General features: G+C 35.7%; 2 protein-coding genes across 2 annotated transcripts; both read left to right on the forward strand.

Moving 5' to 3' along the window:
- Positions 1-13,962: 13,962 nt before the first annotated feature.
- LOC131011714 (vacuolar iron transporter homolog 4-like) lies at positions 13,963-14,834 on the forward strand. Its single transcript, XM_057939513.1, has one exon. It carries the CDS (start codon positions 14,036-14,038, stop codon positions 14,660-14,662), a length of 627 nt encoding a protein of 208 aa, XP_057795496.1. The 5' UTR covers positions 13,963-14,035; the 3' UTR covers positions 14,663-14,834.
- A 4,022-nt stretch (positions 14,835-18,856) lies between these two features.
- Positions 18,857-23,266, forward strand: LOC131009618 (uncharacterized). The gene is made up of 4 exons (XM_057937033.1): positions 18,857-19,075; positions 19,141-19,280; positions 19,498-19,791; positions 23,101-23,266. The coding sequence occupies exons 1-4, from the start codon at positions 18,857-18,859 to the stop codon at positions 23,264-23,266; spliced, it is 819 nt and encodes a 272-aa protein (XP_057793016.1).
- Positions 23,267-26,139: the final 2,873 nt, after the last annotated feature.

The following is a 26,139-nucleotide window of genomic DNA, read 5'->3' on the forward strand; positions in this document are numbered from 1 at the left end:
CACCTCCAAAAGTAAATACATAACCACTGGTAGAGCACACTTCATCATTATCAAACACCCAATTAGCATCACAAAAACCCTCTAAAACAGCAGGGCCATAATCTCGTTTTCAGATTGTTGGCAAAGAGCTTTGTGAAGCTCTTTTGAAAGTTGGTGTTGGAAACTTAGTGAAATATCCTATTCCTTGTTTTGATGATACCAAAATCATTAGGTTTCCTTTGTAATAGACTAGAACTACTCAAACTTAAGTGTTAGAGTTCTTTTTCTAGTTTAGTTGCTGTTATGAAGACTGAAGACTGAAGTTGCCGACTGAAGACTGAAGTTGCCGACTGAAGCATAAGTCGAAGAATCAGTTTTAACTGATTACTTAATGCGAGCCACGTGGAATCAGTGGACTGATACTAAAGTCAAGTATCAGTTAAACATTCTTCCTCGCACTGAACCTCCAACGTTCAAAGGAAGCCACACACTTCAGTAGTACAGCCGCATTAAATGCAGAGATCTCAGGATCGTCCTTTCTCTGCAGAGGTCATTCCTCTTTGGTGATTACCTTTTCAGAGATGTCACATCTCCTGCTCTTCAAAGTAGTCGTTCTCACCAAACAAGGAACTTCGAAGATTGAAGCCTCAGCCTAAGTTTGAATTACTCTCTAACGGAAGAAATCTTGAAGACCTTCTCCGCCAACAGATCTATTCAAGACGTCTCCTATAAATAGCGCTCGAGGATCACTTCAATCTTCACCGATTTAACAACATAAGCTGAAACGCTGCCAAAATCTTTACTCAGCCCAGAGCCTAAACTCTCCAAAGTTTGAATCGATGAAGAGAATCCCAAAGCTAAAAATCAGTCACTGCTGATTACATATATTCTCTTAGACCTTAGGCAAACCTTGTTTATCCAAAGCTTAGGTCAAACTAACTCCAAAGAACTTGTTCTTTGAAGTTTATTTGGCAAGTTTTTAAACCTCTCTTCAACCGACCAAATTGAGTGTTTGTGTGAAAAAGGAGTTCAGAAAGGTACTCTGTCTCCGTGAGGTCCTAGTGCCCAATGCGTGCTAGGAGTGAGAAATCCAACAAGGTGTGTTGGTACTGAAGATTGGATCTTCAGTTGTTTCGGTTGTGTGCACCCGAAAGCACACGTTCAGGTTTGCTGTGCACCCGTAAGCACGAGCATCGGTTCGCAGTGCACCCGTAAGCACTTGCCAGCGAAGTTGTTGGTCTGATCAACCGACCATGGATGTAGGAAGTATTTTCCGAGCCACGTAAAAATCTTTGTGTTATTTACAGCTTTCAGTATTTACTTTCTTACTTGTGTTCTTCCCTTCGTAAAGTGAAAACTGATTAATAACAAAGAGAAACCCAAAGACTGACAACGTGCTTAACTCACAGACTATTTCGAAACAAAAGTTTTCCACTGCGTGTGTTATCAGTCTAACTGATCTATCTTCTGATAGTCAGTAAGATTTATAACATCTCTTTTTATCAAACTCGACTGAAGCCTTACGTGCATCAGTTAAGGTCTTTTGACTTAACTGATAACTCTTTACTGAAGAGTATTCAGTATCAGTCGTCAACCCTGTTTTGGTCAAAACTCTTTTCAATAAAACAGGTTGTGTGAGTTTGTGTTTTGAAGTTTCGTTTTGATCTCTTGTAAAAAGCAAAAATAGCCTATAGGTGTATTCCCCCCCATACACCTATTCGAGACCCTCCGGACCTAATAGTTAGCTAACTGACCAAACAAATAAAGAACCTTCAGCAACAATAAGCAACGCACACCAGGTGTTCGATAAAACTTCAAGCTGAGAACCTGCACATAAAACAAACAAAGAATAAGAAGCATTGTGTCGTGGTGAAAACCACTGCCCTGAAAATGAGATTTGGTCGGCAACGAGGTCCACGCCCTACGCGCCAATTCGTTGCCCAAGGTTAACGCAAGTTCCACCCGAAGCACGCACTTCGTGCTTAAGATGGATTGGAGAAACAGAGAACCAATACCAAAAGAAAAAGAAAGATGTAGTTACAATCTCTTTTTCTGAGAGGAGAAGAAGAACACTGCACTTCTCTCTCAACTCACCGGAAATCAACTTTTAAAAAGATAAAGAAGAAGACGTGTTCCAGTGACATTAAGGAAAAATCTCAACTGTCGAAGACCTATTCAGCTAGGGTAAAAAGAGCATAATTAGGGACTAGGCCAAGAAACCAAGTCCAATGGGCCACACATACTTAACCAAAGACCATTAAGCAATAACAGCCTAAACTAGAGAAATAGCCACAAAAGCGTGACCATTTCCAACACTTACGTTATAGATTCTAAAAAGCTCAACTCCAGTTCAAGTTTACAAGTTGCGTTCTTTTTCATAGAAAAGGTGAAAAATAGTACATATTTTCATATATTTTCTATGAGTCAGGGGATTTTTTAGGACAGTTGCTTAGATTGATTTGGAAATTAGGACAATAACTTTCGGACTTGTAAAAATAGGACACTAATTTTTTTTTAGATTAAAATAGGACACTAATTAATAAGCATCGTAAAAATAGGACATTTCTAGGTCGATAATTGGCCGAAAAATATCCTGCGGATGCAACACTTATTAATTAGTGTCCTATTTTACTCTTAAAAAAACTAGTGTCCTATTTTTACAAGTTCAAAAGTTATTGTCCTAATTTCCAAATCAATCTAAATTACTGTCCTAAAAAACCCTCGAAATCTATTTTTTATGGTAGATAATTTTTTCTGAATAGTATGAAAAAAAAATAGAAAAAAAATAGATAGATCTTTTTTTTTCATTCTAATTCATGATAACATTATCATAGAGTATATGCTAACTTTGTTTTTCTTTTTTAAGGAAGACAGATCAAGAACATGGAAGTAATATAATTCTATTAATCACATAAAAATGTCGTGTTCATGAGCGGATCTTCATAGGGGGCTGCATTCGGCTCCAGTCCAGTGCAAGCATCCAAATTTTGTCCTATATATATTAAATATATTTTGCCTAATATCTACATAGTTCAGCTCTTAGCCCAGTCCAGTTTTCAGAGAAAAATAAAAATCTTTCAACATAATAATAAAAAATACTCCCTCCGTCCGCCAAAAGTGGACCACTTTGGCTAGACACGGGATTTAATAAAATTGGTGATAATTTTGATGTAGTGGAGAAAGGGTCCCACCACTTTATGAGATGTGTGGTTGAGATTGAATTTGTGGTGGTTTTTTTTTTTTTATATAAATAAAGAGTGTTTGTAAGGATAAAAGATTAAAGTGGATGGTGGGACCATTTCTATAAAAGGAAAGTAGTATACTCTTTGCGGACGCTCGATATAGTAAAAGTGGTCCACTTTTGGCGGACGGAAGGAGTAGTTTATTTTTGTAGAAGATAGATTATTTTTTTAGAAAACATATAGAGGTAGTTTTTTTATATGCTTTCAATGTATATATTATTAATTATTTATTATAATCAGTGTCCGAATTTTAATCCTATGTCCATTAAAAATCTACTTGAAACATAAAAATGAACTGTACAGACTATCCGAAAATTTTGGCTCGGGGCCTACTGCCCCCGAACCCCCGTGTGATATCTTCAACAAGTTCATCCCCCTTATTGGCAAATCCTAGATCCGTCCCTGATCGTGTTAGAATATTATTTAATTGTCCACTCTTGAGTAGGTGATTTTTTTGCAAAAGTACTTCATTAATTAGAATCACGTTATCTTTAATTGTAAATTTATCGTGAGAAGAGAAAAGATAAGAAAAGATGAAAAAAAGAATTATTACATCACTTTTTTTTTATCTCATGTTTGCTAGAAAGAAAAATATGAGAAAATATTATCACACTACTATCCCCATTCATAATAGTATTATCATGAATTTGCCATTCATAATAGTATTATCATAAATTTGAGTGAAAATGAGATAAAATGAGTTGTTCAATTTTTTTTTTATGTTGATAAAAAAAAACTATTCATCGTACAAAACATATAAAAAGAGTGAAAAAAATGGTAAAAAATTATTCCACATCTTTCCATTAAAGAAAACGCACCCGTTATGTCTTAATCTTTATGCTTTAAACTAAAACGTGAGATTTCAATATTAAAATGTTTCATAACGAAAACGAGTCCCATCAACGCTTGTCTATAAATGGAAAGAATTAATTATAGTACGTAATGATTTTTCCCAAATTAAATGGCATGGTGATTCATCGCCACAACTATGAATGGATTCTGATGCGTCTAGAAATTGCTTGCTACAAGATATAAAGCAGTAATATATGCTGATATAAAGCTCTTGTCTCCACGATAGTGTGAAAAATCTCTTTTTCATTATGAAAATATTGTGATGAGTAATTTGATATTTAGTTAGAAAAAAAAAAGAATATTTAATCTTTCAGGAATCTTCATGCCACAATTTTATTAGGCATATGTCATGTATATGGTGATCACATGAGTGGCATATTATTAATTCTTAAACGAAATGCAAAATTGAAATATTGTTGAAATCATACTATTCCATATCAACTTGATAAAGATCATGTATAAGCTAGTTAACCCAATAAAATTTAATTTAAAGGAACAATGAGTCGAATTTTAATGTAGTGTCAGAGTAAATAATACTTCCTAGCTAGCTCTGTACCATTACAAATGTCCATTACTTTTAAACATAAAGATTAAGAAATTACAAATGTCCATTATTTTTTAACATAAAGATTAAGAAATATGTAGAAAATAAATAAAATAGATTGATGAAAATTATTTAAATATTAAGTATAGAGAGAGAATTATTCATTTGTAATGGGACAACTCATTATGAAAAATGAGACATTTGTAATGGGACGGAGGGAGTATATCATATATTATTGGGGAAAGGATTAACTAGCTTATAGACCTAATGGTTAAAATAGGACCGTAACTTTAAGGAATTTCATAAAAAGGACTACATGTTACGAAATTTTAAAATGATGACTATAACTTTTTTTCTTTAACATATACACTCCTGTTTCGGGCCCAAAATCAATTATTCGGGCTTTTGGTGCCAACTAGAGCTCGTTGTTGATGTGGTCATGCCATCTAGATGCTTCATGACGCTTCATGACAGTTGACATAAAGTATGGGTATCAAGTGAAAATTGGAGATCAAAATTGCTGATTCTTTTTCTCTTCTAAGCTAAATTGTGCTTAAAAATGATAATACAAAAAAGAAAGAAAAAAAAATTGCCAAAAAGTTGACATGGCACGGCCACATCAGCAACGGGCTCTAGGTGGCATCAAAAGCTCGAATAATTGATTTTGGGCCCGAAACAGAAGTGTAAATGTTAAGAAAAAAAGGTTATAGTCCTCATTTTTCAAATTCCATAACATATAGTCCTTTTTTATGAAATTCCTGAAAGTTACGATCCTATTTTTACAAGAATATTTCAGTTTTGTATTTCACTTTTATATATATAGGAAGAGGTTCAAATAAGAATTATTAAATAAAATAAGAACGAAGAGTTATTTTCAACCCTTTTATTATTAAAATTTATAGTGGATGTATAATCTTTTGATGGATGAATGCAACACCTGAGTTCAAATTTTGAAAGGAGCGAATTGTTTTTCTTCGAATGCATAGAACTTTCTTCGAGCATATGACTTTACATTCAAATTGGTGAAGGTGGTTTAATTGAGCTAAAAACATGATATGAATTGTAAAAACTTGGTAGAGAAATAAAAGAATTTCTTGTTTTGTAGTATTCTTTTTGAATAAATGAATTGAATGTTCCTTTAAATATGAATATTTACTTCTATTTATCTGCTATAATCTAGACTTAATATTGAGATCTATTGGCTAAGGCTTATTAAGTTCAAAAGATAGAATAAATACAATTTCATCTACACGTGTTCTGACTTTTAAATCTGACAATGATGCTCAAATCTGATCAGCTTAACATTCGAGTCATGATCGATGTCTTTGTATCTTCTTTGACCTTTTTCTCTTTAGGTTTGACATCTTTCTTCTAATTTGACCTTTGGTTTATGTCGCAACTCTGGCGAATTGTATTACTCAACTCTGCTGAATCGAGATATGTGATTGCTCATATTTGATAAGCATGGTTTTAAACCTGCGAGCGCATTAAAAGAATACGAATAAAGCATACTCTATTCGTCCCAAGGATGTCCCATTTCAATAGGCTACTTCCAGAAATGAAAAGCCAATACATAATAAATGTCCCCACATAACTCATTATTTGCACCAAATGCTATTGTAGTCCATGCATAATTATATCTCATTTTATTTAAAAAATAATATTTTTATTTCTTTCTCTTACTTTTTTGTTCTGTACAAATATATCTTCAAAAAAAGTTATTTCATTTCTCCTATTTTATTATAAATTATTGGTTTCTTACCATATGTATCCAAGTCCTATGGATTATTGAATTGGTACAGAGGGAATATTATTTAGGGTTAAGTATCAATTTCACTCCTAACGTGGAGGCCCTTATTACGTTTAGCACCCTATGGGCAGGGGTGTGTCAACTAAGCCCCCGAAGTACCTATTTTCCTCCAATTAAGCCCTCCGACTTAACGGAGAGTTAACACCGTTAACTATTTTTATTTTTTTTATTTTGTTGGTGGTGGGACCCACACCTTCTTCTTCTTCACCAAACTAGCCGAAAACCTAATCCACCCCTTCATCTGTACCCGTGGCTGACAACAAAGCCGAGCGACTCATTGTCAACAGCCACCGATCGGTGCCGCATCGTTTCAGTAGTCACCATCACTGCTGAATCGCCGTCGTCTGAGTCTAATATGCGCGTCGCTCATCGTCTACAGCCACCGATCGTCGTCTCATGTTGTTTGTTTGATTCAAGGTCAATTTCATATCTCCCTCACTTCCTAAAGCACTAAATGTCAGTCATTTACTTATATCTCCAAAGCAACATCAATCCCTCAACATCAGCGGCTACTACAAACTTTTGAAAAGTAAGAAAAAAATTTGGAATTTCTTTCATTTACAGAGAACGCAGCACCATTCCAGCCGAAAAATCTGATAAACCATAGCCATTACATATCCATCTAGCAAATCGATTCACAGACGCCGGAATCCATCGGAAAGTACTATATACCCAGTAGAAAGAGAAAGCTAACAACGAATAATAGATGGGCTTATACCATACCTCACCGACGACGAAGAATTCTCAAGGTCAGAGTTTGTCTCAGAAATGGCGTCCTTCCAAAGCAATGTGTTTGATTTTTTGAATCTCAAGTTTATACCATACCAAACCGTTGAACACGCCCGCCAACATTATGACCGCCGGAGTGTCCCCTCCCGCTACGGATGAAGGGGTGGATTATGTTTCCGGCGAGCACGGCGAGGACGATCAGCTCCTGAAGCGTGTCGGCGGCGATGAAGCGGTAGTTCATGGTGTAGGGGTCGGACCGGCGTGTTTCCGGTGAGTTTCCGGCGAGTTTGACGAAGAAGAAGGTGTGGGTCCCACCACCAACAAAATAAAAAAATAAAAATAATTAACGGTATTAACTCTCCGTTAAGTCGGAGGGCTTAATTGGAAGAAAATAGGTACACTACTACAAAAACTCTCATACATGACGGCTAAAAACCGTCATGTATACCATTTACAAACTGTCAAATATAGTGGTGTAGTGTATAGTACCTAGTATACATGACGGTTATAAACCGTCATCTATAATAATCATTTATGACGGTTTTAGAAGTATTGTTGACGGTTTACGACTGTCAAGTAATATGTAATTCTTGACAGTTACGAAACTTTTCTTGACGGTTTATAACCGTCATGGATATCACAATTTATGACGCTATAGATCATTATATTTGACACTTTACAACCGTCATCTATGCTTGTATTGTTGACGTTTTTATAATAAAATATGACACTTCTGAACCGTCGTGTATGATAGATTTGATGACATTATTTTGTAATACTTGACACTCTGTAAGCGTCATATAAAGTTACTTTAGATGACGGTTATTTCAACCGTCATCTATTTTCTAACAGAATTTTAAAATATTTTTTCCTGTTTTAATTTTATAAATATCAATAAATAATAATATAATAATAAGTTTAGGTGTGGTCTGAGAAAGCTGTGGACAATGTATAACCAAATCAACACATTAATTAAACCAACGAATCCTAGCATTGTATCTCCCAAATTCAATTAAACAACATTGACCTAAAATGAATCCAAGCCAAACCAACGAATCCTAGCATTCTATCTCCCAAATTCAACCTCAACACATTAATTAAACATATACAATCACCAAAAATCACTCAAAATCACAAAAATTATTTGCGACTCAGCACATTTATTAAAAGTAGATGAAGAATATACAATCAAAATTATTCTACTGCTCTTAATAATCATGTTCTATTTAATTCAGATTCTATGATATTACCTCTGATTGAGTTGCAGTTAATTAAAGGTGTTGCTTGAGGCAGCAAAGAAGATGAATCCTTTCGAAAAGGGCGTGCCGGCGATGCTGAAGACGACGTCGATGCCGGAGTCCACGAGGCTGCGGTGGCGACTGATTTTTACGCAGATGAGGCAGCGGCGAATTGCTTCAACTGGGATGGTCGGGCAAGGGTTCCGAACGAATTGAAAATTGAATATAACAGTGAGAGAAATAGGGCGCCTGCCCGCGCTTTTTTCTGAGATGGCGCGGAACAGGGTTTCGAATGAAGTTCGTGCAGATGGGTGAATGTCGCGCCTGATATTGATATGAATACTTTATATTTGTTTAAATTTGTTTATTATAGTAAGTATATATTTAAAAGAGTACATTTTATTTTGAAAATATGTAGTGGCGCAACTGGTTAAGTTATAGCCTTCAAAATATATGGGCAAGAGTTTGATTCCTGCCTCTTGCAAATTTGCTATTTTTTTGGGTATTTTTTAAAGTTGTTTCATGCATTAAAAAAAATATTTTTCAGCTTTTAAATAAAAAAGCTGACGTCTTTTTCCAAAAAAAATGTACTTTATTTAGTTGTTATCCAAAACATTGGCATTTAAAAAAAATGACAATCTAAACTTTTTAATAAAGATATTGGCAATTTTTAAATTGAGTATTTTTTTAGGTTGTTTCAAATTGCATTAAAAAAAATATTTTCAGCCTTTAAATAAAAAAGTTGGCGTCTTTTTCAAAAAGAATTGTATTTTATTTAGTTTTTATCTAAAAAATTGGCATTTAAAAAAATGACAATCTAAAATTGGCAATTTTTTAATAAAAATTCGATTTTTTTTTTCTATAAACTCACATACTCCATATGACACTTGTTTAAACATACTTGACGATTCATACCAAATGTCAAGAATACTACTCCCTCAGTCCACAATTTAAAGCCCCACTTTGATGTGGGCACGGAGACTAAGAAAGCTGAAAATGGTGATGTGGATGAAATAAAATGGTAGTTGACTAAAGTGATAAAGTAGTTGACTAAAGTGTTAAAGGTGTTGTGTTGTGGGTCCACTAGTGATAAAGTGTAATAAATATAGAATATAAAAATAATAAAGGTGTTGTAAGGTGGGTCCATTAGTGGCAAATGGTAGTAATTTTAAATAAAGAGGGAGGGTAAAAAGGTACAAAAAGCAGAATAGAGCTTTAAATTGTGGACAAAAATTTAAGGAGAAGTAGGGCTTTAAATTGTGGACGGAGGGAGTAATATACATGACAGTTTGTTTACTAATATACATGACAGTTTGAATGAGTGTCATATATATATAAATTAACGCACATATATGACGGTTTATAGTAAATGTCATTTATACTATGAATAAATGACGCTCATACATGACGTTTATCCTAAAAGTGTCGTCAGACCGTCATGTATTCAATACATGACACAACATACATGACGGTTTTTTTTAAAAACGTCATATATATGAAAATGGCGCTCATACATGACGCTTTTTCATAAAAAGCGTCATGTATGCAGTGTCATATATACTCAATTTTGTAGTAGTGGTACTTCAGGGGCTTAGTTGACACACCCCTGCCCATAGGGTGCTAAACGTAATAAGGATCTCCACGTTAGGGGTGAAATTATACTTAACCCTATTATTTATAACCACATATGAGCTTGTCTACTTGGCCTTAGATAGACTTCGCGTATCTTGGGTTTTTCTTATAAAAAAGGAGACCCCTTCATTCCATTCTCATCAAAACCATAATCAAAATAATAACATTAATAATTTATACTATTAATTATTTAAGTAATATATTAAGATATTTAAAACTCATAAATAATATTAATTTCAATGACACGTACGTGGGCCACAAGAATCTCACATGGAATGATGGAATTGACAAAAACAATGCCAATAATATAAGTAAAACTAGCTTTGCGATTAATATTCCTGAATCTTTTCCGCAAGAACACCAAAAATCCAATTATAAATAAGTCTTTTAATTAATTATGCATGTAAGAATTGTAACTTGAAAAGGTAGTTTGGTGCCATATTTTCACCCTTCTATTCCAATATTATCAATACGTACGTGTGACATATATGATACATATTTATTATGATTGCGTTTCCTCATTCTAAAAAACAAAAAACAAAAAATACTCGACACAGATTTTTTTTTTTTTAATATTACTCATTTTAAGCTTGAAAAATGATAAAATTACCGTTACTTAAATAATAATTTTTCTGAAATCGTGAACTTTACTCGTCTAATACAAGTCGAGCATGTTGAACATTAGTGATAAATGCACTAATGCTCGATCATATTGCGAGTCGAGTATGTCGAGCATTACACTACAAAAAAATCGTTGATTACCGACGGCGAAATGCCGTCGGTAACAAAAGACGGCCGCCGGTAAATAGTGTTACCGGCGGCGTTACCGGCGGCAACTCGCCGTCGCTAAACGGTTCGTCGGCAACGCCATTACCGACGGCGATCGGCCGCCGCCGGCAATTAACGACGGCGAAGCCGCCGGCATTTTCGCCGTTAAATACCGCCGTTGAACGGCGGAGAGTTGCCGGAAAATTACCGACGGCGTTTGCCGTCGGTAATTAGCGGCGGCGAGATCACCGTCGGTAATTTCCACCGGACGGTGGTGGCGCACACGCCGGAGTTGTTCACGATATTACCGAGGGCAAAATGCCGTCGGTAATTACCGACGGCATTACCGACGGCATTTGCCCTCGGTAATTTTTTTTAATTTATTTTTTTTATTTTATTTATTTTATTTATTTATTTTATTTATTTATTTATTTTATTGTATATCCACAATTTATTTCGGTATTTATACAGTATTGCATAATTTAGACGAACTTCCCAGTCGGTCACCCATCTTAGTTGTGTTCTAAGTCAAGCACGCTTAACCTTGAAGTTCTTTTCGAATGGTCACCAGTACAGAACACTCGTATTATTGATATATATAGTATCTATTAATTCATTTAAAGTCTACTTCAATATATAATATCATATATATTCATAACCTTAGAATATGTCGAGATGATATACAAAAAATGTTGTTAATTACGGATTGGGCTCGTTTCCGTTCTTATTTTTATGTCGGAAAAATATTTATTAATTAATTTATTATTAATTTTTGATTTTTTTTTTTTTTATCAATCTAGTTTATACACCATTCATAACCTTAGTGTTGATTGATGAGTGAATCACTAATCAAATTAACATTCTTAAGTTATAATTATAAGTTACTTACTAAGAATCTTGAATTCTTAGTAATAATATTAGATTAGTGATGATTGATGAGTGAATCACTAATCAAATTAACATTCTTAAGTTATAATTATAAGAATCTTGAATTCTTAGTAATAATCTTGGATTAGTGATGATTGATGAGTGAATCACTAATCAAATTAACACTCTTAAGTTATAATTATAAGATTCTTACTAAGAATCTTGAATTCTTAGTAATAATCTTGGATTAGTGATGATTGATGAGTGAATCACTAATCAATCTAACATTCTTAAGTTATAATTATAAGATTCTTACTAAGAATCTTGAATTCTTAGTAATAATCTTGGATTAGTGATGATTGATGAGTGAATCACTAATCAAATTAACATTCTTAAGTTATAATTATAAGAATCTTGAATTCTTAGTAATAATCTTGGATTAGTGATGATTGATGAGTGAATCACTAATCAAATTAACATTCTTAAGTTATAATTATAAGATTCTTACTAAGAATCTTGAATTCTTAGTAATAATTTTGGATTAGTGATGATTGATGAGTGAATCACTAATCAAATTAACATTCTTAAGTTATAATTATAAGATTCTTACTAAGAATCTTGAATTTTTAGTAATAATCTTGGATTAGTGATGATTGATGAGTGAATCACTAATCAAATTAACATTCTTAAGTTATAATTATAAGAATCTTGAATTCTTAGTAATAATCTTGGATTAGTGATGATTGATGAGTGAATCACTAATCAAATTAACATTTTTAAGTTATAATTATAAGTTTCTTACTAATAATCTTGAATGCTTAGTAATAATATTAGATTAGTGATGATTGATGAGTGGATCAGTAATCAAATTAACATTCTTAAGTTATAATTATAAGAATCTTGAATTCTTAGTAATAATCTTGGATTAGTGATGATTGATGAGTGAATCACTAATCAAATTAACATTCTTAAGTTATAATTATAAGATTCTTACTAAGAATCTTGAATTCTTAGTAATAATTTTGGATTAGTGATGATTGATGAGTGAATCACTAATCAAATTAACATTCTTAAGTTATAATTATAAGATTCTTACTAAGAATCTTGAATTTTTAGTAATAATCTTGGATTAGTGATGATTGATGAGTGAATCACTAATCAAATTAACATTCTTAAGTTATAATTATAAGAATCTTGAATTCTTAGTAATAATCTTGGATTAGTGATGATTGATGAGTGAATCACTAATCAAATTAACATTCTTAAGTTATAATTATAAGATTCTTACTAAGAATCTTGAATTCTTAGTAATAATCTTAGATTAGTAATAATCAATGTTTAAATTTTCACTTGTATTTCAATATATATTTGATTTCAATGTTTTTGTATTTTTATCTTTGATCAATTTATTAGATGATAAATGAAAAAAAATGAAAAAAAAATGAAAAAAAAAAATTTAAAAATAAAAAAAAATTAAAAAAAAAACTAAAAAAAAATTAAAAAAAATAAAATTAATTACCGACGGCATGCCGTCGGTAATTAGCATTTGCCGTCGGTAATTAGCGGCGGAAAAATGCCGTCGGTAACGTTGGTCGGACGGCGGTTGTGCTATCGCCGGATGTCACCGGCGGTGGCGATTAGTGGCGGCCGATTGCCGCCGGTAAATACCGACGGCAAATGCCGTCGGTAATAAATAATATATATGTATATTAATATATATTTAAATTAGCGACGGCGTAACCGCCGCTAATTAGCGGCGGCCGTTTTGCCGTCGGTAATTCGCCGGTAATAGTCAAAAGGCGGGTCGCCGTTTTTGCCGCCGCCGTGCCGTCGGTAATTGCCGGCGGCGGCGGCGCCGTCGGTAGTTTTCGTCGCTATTTGCGCGTTTTTTTGTAGTGTTAGTATATTTTTGATAAATACATTAATGCTCTACGTGTTCGACCTCTGTGAAGTCAATGTGATACATACATCAATACTCGATCATTGCGAGTTGAGCAATTAAACATTAATTAGTAGTCGAGCATTCTTTAAACATACACTAATGCTCGATATACTCGACCATCATTGGTCGAACATTAGTACAAAATATATACATGCTCCGCATAAGGGTAAAAAGGTTCGAGTATACTTTAATTACTATTTTATAGAAAGTAGGCATTTTTTAAAAAAAATTATCTTTCAAAATAGATATATTGCCCCTATTTTAATATATGTTGTGATTTTATACATCTATAAACATATAATATAAGTAACTATTCCACTTTTCCCATCTATAAATATCGTAAGTGTAGGCGTGTGTCAACCATACTCATCCAATTCTTAATATTTCAGTAGCCCTTTCTTCTCCGAATCCTCAAAAACAAACTGCTCTAAAATGGCTTCAAACTCTAACTCCAGACCCCCTTCCCCCCTCGGCCTCGAACAAGACCAAGAATTCGACTACTCCAAACGCTCCCAGTGGCTGCGCGCCGCCGTGCTGGGCGCCAACGATGGCCTCGTCTCCACCGCATCGCTGATGATGGGCGTCGGCGCCGTCAAACACGCCATCAAGGCCATGATTCTCGCAGGCTTCGCCGGCCTGGTCGCCGGCGCTTGCTCCATGGCAATCGGAGAGTTCGTGTCTGTGTACTCGCAGCTCGACATAGAGCTCGCGCAGATGAGGAGGGAGGAGAAGCGGGCGGGCGTGGTGGCGTTGGGCGGCGACGACGAGAAGAGAGAGGGTTTGCCGAATCCGATTCAGGCGGCCGCGGCGTCAGCTCTCGCATTTTCAGTTGGTGCGATGGTGCCGTTGCTGGCTGCCTCCTTTATAACTGAGTATAAAGTGAGGGTGGGGGCGGTGGTGGCCGCGGTGAGCGCCGCGCTGGTGGCGTTTGGGTGGCTGGGGGCGGCGCTGGGCCGGGCGCCGGTGGTGCGGTCGACTGCTAGGGTTTTGGTGGGAGGGTGGCTGGCCATGGCCTTAACCTTCGGTTTGACAAAGTTGATTGGATCCAAAGGGTTGTAAATTGAAGGTGGCTTTGGCTCTTGATATGAGTATAGGAAATTAAATTGTAGCATGGCATGGTCAATTCCTATATTCATTATTTGTATTTGTACAAGACTCGTATATATGTTTAAAATTGAGAATAGTATATTGGAATAAAATGTCGAATTGTCATTCCACTTACAAGCTTTAACTATATATTCTCATGCAATTAAAATTTGTCCCTACCAAAATAGTCAAGCAATTAGGTTAGATTAATATTTGCTATGATTTTACTCTCATACTACTTGATTTTTTGAAGAAAAAAATTAATTAATTGAATATTAAGTAAAGAAAATAAATATAATTATACTAATAAATAGAATATAAAAATAAGTATATATATATATATATATATTTGTTCGAATGAAAAATCATATATTGACTCGTATTTTTATAGAGTTCAATGCTACTTTAGTTGTACCATGGCCAGTACCATATACTGTATAGAACTAAAATTTTCGGTTGGTCCCACTGCAAAAAAAAGAGATAATAATAAAAAAAAAAACGAAAATAACGAGAGAATATTTCGTAGTGAATAACATAATTTCAGTTGTTAAATATAATAACCACAATTTTTATGAATATTGGAATATGTGCGTCGTTGTTTCCTTCTTCGTACCATTCCTTCACGACGGAACACTACAAAAAAAACTAGAGATTACCGGCGACGTCTGCCGCCGGTAATAGGGAGGCGCCGAAAAAAAGACTATCGGCGGTGAGACGCCGCCGGAGCTTTCCTCGTCGGTAACTCGATTACCGGCGGCAAACATACGCCAACAACACCTAATGGCGGCGGCGCCGCCAGTTAATTAACGCTCGCCGTTGAACGGGCGGAGAACTGTCGGAAAAATATCGGCGGCGCCAGCTGTCAATAATTAGCGGCGGCATCGGCGGTAAGATTGACCGGACGGCAGTGGCGCCGCTCGCCTCTCGACGGAATCACGCAGTATTACCGGCGGTGGCCCGATGCCGCCGATATTTTTTTGAAATTTATTTATTTTATTTTATTTTATTCATTTATTTATACCCACAATTTATTTCCGTATTTATACAGAATGACATAAGTTAGACGAACTTCCCGGTCGGTCATTCATCTTAATTGTGCTCTAAGTCAAGTACGCTTAACCTTAAAGTTCATTTCGAATGGTCACAAGTACAAAACACTTGTATTATTGATATATCTAGTACCTATTAATTCATTTAAAGTCTACTTCAATATACAATATCATATATTAATAACCTTAGAATATGTGGAGATGATATCCAAGAGATGTTGTTAATTACGGATTGGTCTCGATTTTGTCCTTATTTTTATATCGAAAAAATATTTATTTATTAATTTATTATTAATAAATCTAGTTTATACAACATAAGTATTTTAATTTGGTAATTATAATGTATTTTGAATTTATTTCCATACGTCCTTATTTTTATGTCGAAAAAATATTTATTTATTAATTTATTATTAATATTTTTTTTATCAATCTAGTTTATACACCATATATATTTTAATTTGGTAATTGTAATGTATTTTGAATTTATTTCCATATGTCCTTATTTTTATGTCGAAAAAATATTTATTTATTAATTTGTTACGAGGTAAGTGCAATGTTGTTTGAAAACATGAAATACATAGTTCAAGAAAACATAAATGTAAAAAAAAAGTGCAAGTATAATTTTGTTCCAAAACATGAATTAAATAGTTCCAACAAATATAAATACGTAGAAGTGCTGCTCAAGGTAGCTGGCCCGACTGTTTCAGTATCTCCTCGAAGTAGGCCATCCGCTGCTCGAGTGCCTTATGTGCTGCTCGTTCAGCCTCAAGTGCTGCAGCCCTGTCCTCGTCAGCCTTCTGCAGCCGCTCCTCCAGCATGGAGATCTGTGTCTCTCTTACAGCTGCTGAGACATCGCGGAAGTGTCTGTGTTGTGAGTAGACCCCCTACTAACCTGGCTTCGGCCGGCACTTCTAGTGCCGTAGAGCAGTGACCTGTCGGGTTGTACGACCTCCAAGTAGATCTCAGCCAGTTGGTTCTATCGTCCAGTCTCAACAGCAATGCGACAAATCTCCGCCTAATTTATACATAACAATGCATAATTGTTAGAAAATAAATACATTTCACTATGTGTTACTAATGTTTGATTAAACTTAAACACTTACATCTAGTCTCTCATCCTTCGCTGACAGAAAAGTTCCATCTGGGCGCATGTGGAGACGGAGGAAGGTGCTATAGTTCTGTGCAGCCGGGGGGAGTCCAATCTCCAAGCTTCGTTCATTCATGCATATATAAGATAAATAAGTTATATTATTAACGATATTATATATATATATATATATATATATATATTACTTATGAACTTATTTGATAATTACTAACCAGACTCTGCTGCAGGATACGAGTGGACTGAGACCCTCCTACGTGCCTGCTGATCCATGTACTGGGTCCATCAGGCTCAGACATCCGGTTCACACGCGCTCGCTGGGAAACCGCCATAACATCCTCCCGCGCCCAATGTGCCTGGAGCCCCGTCCAGAAATCGGCAGACATGTAGAGGAGACTATCCATCAGCCGCCCTGCATCGAGAAAATTCACGTACGCATGTCGATTAATGTTCCGATTTGTTTATAGTTATGTACTCGTAAATGTTCTAGACTCAATTAGAGAACGATTTCACTACATGTTAAATGTTGATCGTCTCAAACACGTATATTGATACTTATTAATTACTCAAACACGTAAATATCCTTTTATTTAGGTTTTCAATTGATAAAATTTAACAAAAAAAATAATGTAAGACTCCAAAATTAAAATATGTTAATACCCACTAATTATTCAAACACGTAAATATCCTTTTATTTATGTTTTCAATCGATAAAGTCTCATTAAAAAAATAGGTTCCTACTCTTAAATTAAAGACAATTTGAGAATATTAAATAATTAATAAAAATCAAAATTATGAATATATTTTTTAAAAAACTGAGCATTTAAAATCAATTTAAATAGAGAATGTATGAGATGATATGTAGGCACATAAATTAAGGTTGTTCCTCTAATATATATATATATATATATATATATATATATATATATATATATATATATATATATATATATATATATATATATATGGTGTGGTTCTAGAGAGAACTACATTATTTGTGAGAATGTGAGAACCATCAAATCTAATGCATCCGCTGTAAAAATTAATGCATTCGCTATTAAATTAAAATTAATGCACTCAAAAAAAAAAAAATTGCTCCCTTCAGGATTCGAACCCAGGATCTGCATTCATCCAACAAGATGATGCATCCGCCGTAGATCTTGATGATCGAATGGCTGAAAATGGATCTCCGTTCTTCTTTTATTTAGTGGTTCTTTCTTGAACCTCTCCATATATATATATATATACTAGTCCAAAATTCGATTAAGAAGTAATTTAACAAAAAAAATTGTAGGCATGTAGATTAATGTTCCAAGTCGTTTAGAATTTATATATCTATAGTTGTCTTAAATTCAATTAAAAAGTAATTTTAGTGTTTGTTCTCATCACAAAATCATACTCCTCCGACCCTAAAATATCTTCTTAAGGAGATGCGGCACGGGTTTTAATAAAAGTTAGTTGTGTATTTGAGGAATGAAAAAGAGTCCCACAATATAAGGGTAATAGTTAATGTAATTATTTCCAAAAATAGATCAGGAAGCTATTTTGGAGACAAACAAAAGAAAAGATGTTTTAAGAGCATCTGCATCGGTCTACCCGATCCCACCTACTCGAGTAAGGTGGAGATCGAGTAGGCCGATGCAAAGGCCTCCTACTCGAGGCCTACTCGAGCGGTCGAGTGCTACTGGATGGTGTTTTTCTCAGGCGCGTATTGTACAAGCGACTTAATAAATAAATAAAAATTATAATTTTGCTGCCAACGGCTACTAAGCCAATTTTCAATTGTGTTTTTTTTGTTTTAATAAGCAACGGCTATTTTAGCTGTTTGAAAGTTTTTTTTTTGTTTTTTTTATTTCCTATCTATAAATACTCCTACACTCCTTCATTCACACAACAACAATTCTACTCCTTCAATCTTCCAATATTTCTCTTTCAATATTTCCTTCTTTTTCTTCAAAAAATGGCTTGCACGATTCTTCATCTGATACATCCGACGGTGTAGCTCAAGCGATCATGGACGAGATAGAGTTGCACAAACAATTGATGTCTCAAATCTACTCCCAATGGGCGCGGGAGCCGGAACGTGTTAGACATCTCCGGTCTTACGTCCACCGTGATCGTGAGGATATTCATTTATGTCTTATGCAAGACTACTTCAACGACAATCCGACGTACGGGCCTACAGTTTTCCGACATCGTTTTCGAATGCAGAAGGAGCTGAAGCTGTTCAAGGTATCGATAGTTACTTCCAGATGAGCAGTGATGCAATAAGTCGAGACTCTCTCACGCCTTTGCAGAAATGCACGGCGGCTATCCGCCTATTAGCCACCGGCGTCAATGCGGATACTTTCGACGAGTATCTCAAGGTTGCCGACACGACGAGGCGTCTATGCCTCAAGAGATTCTGCAAGGCTGTCATCCAGGCTTACAGAGACAAGTATCTTCGTCGTCGAACGCCTTTTTCAAATGCACGAGGCGCGACACGAATTTCCCGGAATGCTCGAAAGTCTTGATTGTATGCATTGGGTGTGGAAGAATTGCCCAAAGGCGTGGCACGGCGCATATACACGCGGTGATCAAGGAGAGCCCACCTTGATCTTGGAGGCCGTTGCATCCCACGATTTGTGTTGGCACGCCTTCTTCGGTGTCTCTAGTTCGAACAACGACATTAACGTTCTGAACCAATCGCTTCTCTTCTCCGACGTGTTGGATGGAACGGCGGCGCCAGTGATCTTTGAGGCCAACCGGCGCTACTACCAGATGGGCTACTACTTGTGCGACGACATATATACGGAGTGGCGTTGCTTCGTCAAGAGCCCACCGATGGCGATCAATCCGAAGGAGGCGAGGTTCAAGAAGATGCAAGAATTGGCACGAAAAGATGTCGAACGTGCATTTGGAGTCCTTCAAGCTCGGTGGGGAATCATTCGAAGTCCGTCGCGTAATTGGTACGTGGAGCATCTCAAGGACATCATGATGTGTTGCATCATTTTCCACAACATAATTTTGGAGCACGAAGGTGAAGCGGCTACCAATTGGAGAGATGACGATGCAGGACACGGGGCGTCTAGCAGTGACTCGACGGAGAGTACTGGAGCAACCCCGATTTTCTTCGAGGAATACGTGCAAAGAGATACACTTCTCCGAGATAGGCAGATGCATGCTATGCTCCAATATGATTTGATGGAGCACGTTTGGGCACGTTTCGGACCTCTAGGACCGGAATAGTTATTTTAGGAATTGTTTTTGTTTAATTAAGTTTTATGTAATTTTTAGAATTTTAAAATTAATGCAATTTAAATTTGAATTAAATTGTGTTATTTAAATTTGAGCAATTAAATTTAAATGAAAAGCATAAAAATCAAAACTAAAAAAATCAAGTAAGCTATCAAATAACCTCACTGTGACATCCTTTACTCAATGTGGTCCCCTACTATCAAGTAAGCTATCAAGTAGGCTATCAAGTAAGTCTACTGTGGATGCTCTAAGGATGGAAGGAGTATATTAAAACTGGCTAATTATTCAAACACGTAAGTACTATTTTATTTAGGTTTGTAATAGATGAAGTTGTCACGACTGGTCTTAATTAAGGATAATTAAGCCGGGAAACTATGACCAAGGGTTGGAGATAAGAAGCGGGATAGAAAGGGGATGAACGAATAAGAAATAAACGACGAAGAAATATACTTAAACATTAACAACGAAGGGAACATTTACAACAAAGTTGGAGTCGTAATGACTTAGTCAAACTAGTAAGTCCGGATAGCTCCGACTTAGCTAAAATAACATGAAATTCTTTTGAGTACGCAGCGGAAGAAGGTTCTGACTACATGTATGAAGACATGTACTCAAGAGTTCTTTAATACATATGGCTTCAGACAAAAGGGGTTTCCTGCTCGTCACTTCATCACCACCGGCTACTGCTCAACCTGCACATTTAGAAATACATGCAGGGCTGAGTACAAAAGTACTCAGTGGGTACATATGCCTATAGAAATTTTCATTGAAATAATCAAATTGTCATGCCATCTTAACAGTGCAACAAGGGAGTTTCCGTGAAATAGGCCCAAGCTCACTAAATTCGTTTGTGATTCTTAAAGTTCGACTGATCAGTCTAAGTTCTCTTGTAATCTATCATATCTGGAACTGTGTGCCGGAGAGGTGGCCACCTCTCACAAACACTTGACCGGCCAACCCGCTAGATGACTCACGGTCACTGGTGTACACTAGCCCTGGCAGGATAGCTATCAACTGCTCAGGACCCGAATTCGATTGCATAATAACTGGCAAAGCCACATCAGATAGATATCATACCAAACATTGAAACATTTATGGCAAGACAATAGTTGAAATAATTTTCAGTTCAATGATTTTGCAATGAAATAACTGTTCAAACATAACATTAAACTCATTTGATATATATGAAAGTAAACCCACCTGATATGAAATCTTTATGATTCAGTGGTTCCTTGATTGACTGTTATTCCCGACCTTGACCTTGATTTCGAGAAAATACATAAGATACTTACTCGGGAAAAATTCTCAGAATGAGAATGCATAATTCAACATGCATGAATCTGGTATGCATGAACTAATCTTCTGAGCGATAGTCGGGAAATTTTACTATAAAATCCTCGTTAATAAATTTAGCTAATTCTCGTTTATCGCGGTCGAATAAAGTTGTGATTCTTCCTTTTTCATCGGAATATTCTAAATATAAAATAAACAATCTCGTCCTTGTATTCGATCGAAGAAAAAGAACTAACTCGGCTTTAATCGAGATGTGACCTTGTAGAATTTATCGGGCTTAACAGTAGAACATAATCACTAATGTAACTTCAATTAATTAATGACTCAAAATAAGGTAGCCGATTAATTAAATAAAACAAGTGGCTTTAATGAAATAAACGATAACAGTCCACTTTAAATTATTTGGGCTTGAAGGAGATAGTAATAAGCTCATTAATTAAGAGGCTCAATAAGGTAGCCTACTAATTAATCAAGAATGGCTTGAATTAAAGTACTGCAGCTTGTCTAAATAAAATAACGAAAGTGTCCCAATGATACAATAATTAATGTGGGCTGGGAAGAATAATTTTTTTTTTGTCCAATAGGCAATTTAATCGGCCCAAATGAAGAACTAAACTGGTCCCACGAAATATAAATGGGCATTTGGAATAATAGCCCATCATAAACTTTACATTAGCCCAAATCTTTAAACAATTAGAGCCCAACAACAAATTAATAAGAATGGCCCAACTGTAATAAAAGAATGGGGTCCAATAATTAAAAGATCAAGGCCCAATCTAACAACTAAAAGAATAAGCCCAATCCCTCTCTCTCTAAACTTTCGGCCTCTCCTCCTCATTCCTGAAAGAACCGACGCTGTCTTTCTTCCTCAAGGCCACCCGCTCGGCCTCTTCTCCAAATCGATCGGCCCTGCCTTCTCCGGCCACTCAGCTGCCGCCTGCTCCGGTCGGTGTCTACTGCCGACGCGTCGAACCCCGGCGACGCCTTTTATCTCTCTCTCCTCGCGCAGAACTCAGTCGAGCCCTAACTCTGGAATCAGCGCCGCGGCCGCATCCTCGTCTGAATCTGGCGATTCAATCGGCGCCGGTCGTCGTCTAGGAAAAGGGACAATCGCTGCTGCTGAGCGGCTGCTGCTGCTGCGCACGAGCCTCTGCTCGGCCATGGTTCCGGCTGGTTTCTTCCTCTCCACCTCGAGTCGTCTCTTCTGGTTCAGAAATCGCCGTAGTCGTCGTTCTCGATGAGGTCGTGTGAGTTCGTCACTGTCACGGTTATCGTCGCTCAGTCCCCACCGGACGAGGCAGTCGGCCCTTCCCTTCTAAAGCTAAGTTCCACTTTCTTCTTCTTCTCTAGTTTCTAGTTGTTAAGGATTTGGGGAAGTTCTTACAACTTGCTATTCTAGAATGCATCAGGTTGTGAATGTGAAGTATATAAATCCTCCTGTTGTAAAGTATTTCATGGCTATTTGAGGTAGATGAACTATGATTATGCTAAATATGGATGCGAACTGAATTGAATACTTGAGATAGCAAATTACCTTGAATGCTTTCAAACAATTGGGTTGTTGTTGGAATTGAACGTGTTGTGGAATATCTCTTCAAGTTTTTTTTTTTCTGGTAGAGTCAGAGTAATGAATGAGGGTTCCTTCACCCTTCTTCAGTGTTGGATGTATCAACTGAACTGGAAAGGCGGAAACGATTTAAAATTTGTTGTTCCTTCAATAATTGCAGGTGGAAACATGGAGAAGATGGAGGATTTAGAGGCTGGATTTACCTTGAAGTCTTGGCAGAATATTCAAACAAGTCCCCTTTGCTCTTTGCATTCGCTGCTGCAAGATGGAGGAGAAGTGTGAAGTGTTGGGAGCAGAAATGTGAGACTAAAGTAGGGGTTGTGTGATCATTGAGCAGTACAACAGTAGAGTGGCTGATAGGGCGTGGTTGTAGCTGCAGAGGTAGGGTGGCTGATTACTGTAGCAGAGATGGGGATGGGATGTAGTTGTAGCTGTAGAGTAGGGTGGCTGATTACTGCAGCTGCTCCTTATCCCACGTCCCTTTCCCCCTTTTTCTTTTCTTTTTATTGCTGCAGTTTCTTTTCTTTGGTGTTGACTAGGTGGAAGGTAGAAGTAGGGATTTGATAACTATAGGTTGTGGAAGTAGAGCTTGTAAGATAGAAGAAATTAAATCTCGGTCTATGTAATTCTATATTCGTAATGAAAGATTCGAGTTTTGCTAATATACTGAATACACTAATAAATCTCGTATCTCGATATTAGTCTCCTTGCCTTGCTAAAATCAACAATTTGTAACATACTAACTTAAATTAAATCCGTGGATTTAATCTGCTTTGCAGTCGTAAATAATTTTACGACTCTGGTTTCAACAAAGTATAACTATAGCTGCATCTTGATTAATAAATAACATGACTTCTCTAAGTCAGTTATAAACTTGAAATACTACTTATTGAATACTTCAATAATTCTCGTCGCGATTTATATCACGCGTTACAAAAGCATAAAGCAAAAGTAATAGCTCCGTCTCTGTTAATAATAATTCAGGTTTATAAGTTGAATTCATATAAAAATGGCAACTGGGCTCCATTTACTGAAAGATGCGACATTAACTATCGCGCTACTAGATTTAGATAAATAAAAAAAAGAGCGGGTCATTACAGAAGTCAAATGAAAGATCGATGTGAAACTTTAAATTAAAAATAAAAAAACACAAATGAAAATTAATTAAGAAAATTTTAAAAATATTAAATAAATAAAAATTATAAAATACAAATTAAGAATGGTTAAAATGAGTATTTAAGATAAATCAGAATAGTCAATGCATGAAATCGTGCATGTTCTCTAACCCATATATAGTAATATTCTATAATTATTCAAACATGTTAGAGTTATTTACATTATAATAATTATTTATTCATTTCTTATTGGTTTTATCTTCTTTCATTTTAATAAGAGAATTAATATTTATGTATGTATTTTCGGTGATATCAAAAAAATGGAGGACAAGATTTAAATTCATCAAAGACTGGGTCAAGATACCTATGGATATCACAAGAGAAGAGAGGAGAAGAATTAATCAATTAAAGACTTGATCATCCTTAAATCTAGGAGTATTAGTTAACTAGCTTAACCAACAAGACTACTTTGGCTCTAAGAAAATCCTAGAAAACACGTACGTTTCCCATAACTTCAGCCACGATTTTTTTTCCCATCAATTATAGATTGCATCTATAAATAGGGGCAAAGCATTCTGCATTCGATACCAGTTCATTCAAACAAAATACAAGTGCAGGAACTCGAAGCTATTATTCCAACATCTTAACACACCTTGAGTGCGAGACTCGTGTGCCTAACATTCCTTGAGTGAGAGACTCGTTTGTGAGGGCTAGTTGGTAGGTTTGATTGTTTGATTTTCATAAAATAGCTTCATTAAAGTCTAGTTGTTGCTAGCATAATTGATAGGATTAGAAGAGATTTCTTTTCTTATCAATTTCACTCAATAAGAGGGATTCTCTATTTGAGTGGTTTTAAGTATCTTCATTATAAAAAGGAATTTTTATAGTGAACATACATTTGCAATTAATTAACATTGCAGTATAAAATCATTCTATTGTGCGTACTTTATTTTATGTTGCTTTTCTGTTTTTCATACGGTAATGTTGGTTGATTGTTCCATCATTCTATCCAACATTTTTGTGTTTGCGAAAGCAACAGTACTTTCAAAACATGTTTGGATTTATTAAAGAGGAAACTTATAAAAAAATACCACTTTTTAAAAGTGATATGTTTTTTAGCCCCTGTTTAAAAACAACTCTTTTGTATACCAAAATGAATTAAAAAACTAAAATACCCTTTATGGTTCCCACCACTTTAATTTTCGCGCAACATTTCACGTGCCCACGATCATGATCACGATGGTGGACACGATCGTGCCCACGATCATGCCCACGATCATGATCACGATGGTGGACACGATTATGATCACGATCGTGCCCACGATCATGATGATGGATATGATGGTGGACACGATCGTGCCCATCGTGCCCACGATTATGATCACGATGGTGAACACGATCGTGTCCACGATGGGCACAATCATGTCCACCATCGTGTTCATCGTGTCCACGATCGTGGACACGATGGTGGACACGATCATGCCCTTCGTGCCCACGATGGTGGACACGATCATGCCCATCGTGTCCACGATCGTGGGCACGTGTCATGTTGCGCGAAAATTAAAGTGGCGGGGACCGTAAAGGGTATTTTGGTCTTTTAATTCATTTTGGCATACAAAAGAGTTGTTTTTAAAGAGGGGCTAAAAAACATATCATTTTTAAAAGGTGGTATTTAAAATCTTGAACCCCATTTATAAATGTAAATTATAACAACAATTAGTATTTTTCTGAATAAATACTCGAATATTACAAGCTAAATATTAATAATAAATAGTATACACAACAAAACATTAAAAGGTAGAGAAAATCGATATAGACATGTCAAAAAAAAGTTTGTACTTGTCTAGAATGTATATAATGCGTACTTTTTTCAAATTCGATTAATGACCCTACCTCGTCTATAAAAATATAAGTTGTTAAAATATTTGTTGAAAATGCATGCCACCGCCTAGAATGAAATGATCAATATAAATATTTATTTATTTTAAAAGAATTATTTACCCTCTCTATTTCAATTCAATAGGTCACAGGGCTTGGACACAGATGTTAAGAAACGAAATAATTTATACTAAAATATGAGAGAT

Source organism: Salvia miltiorrhiza, chromosome 2 (genome assembly GCF_028751815.1).
Source record: "Salvia miltiorrhiza cultivar Shanhuang (shh) chromosome 2, IMPLAD_Smil_shh, whole genome shotgun sequence".
NCBI classification, from domain to species: Eukaryota; Viridiplantae; Streptophyta; class Magnoliopsida; order Lamiales; family Lamiaceae; genus Salvia; species Salvia miltiorrhiza.

Bases quoted from the DNA above. Each gene is read 5' to 3' on its own strand.
- LOC131011714 (XM_057939513.1), top strand. From the start codon at position 14,036: ATGGCTTCAAACTCTAACTCCAGACCCCCTTCCCCCCTCGGCCTCGAA.
- LOC131009618 (XM_057937033.1), top strand. From the start codon at position 18,857: ATGGACGAGATAGAGTTGCACAAACAATTGATGTCTCAAATCTACTCC. The intron at 19,076-19,140 runs GTATCGATAGTT...ACGCCTTTGCAG, and splicing joins AGGAGCTGAAGCTGTTCAAG to AAATGCACGGCGGCTATCCG. The intron at 19,281-19,497 runs GTATCTTCGTCG...CGGTGTCTCTAG, and splicing joins ATCCAGGCTTACAGAGACAA to TTCGAACAACGACATTAACG.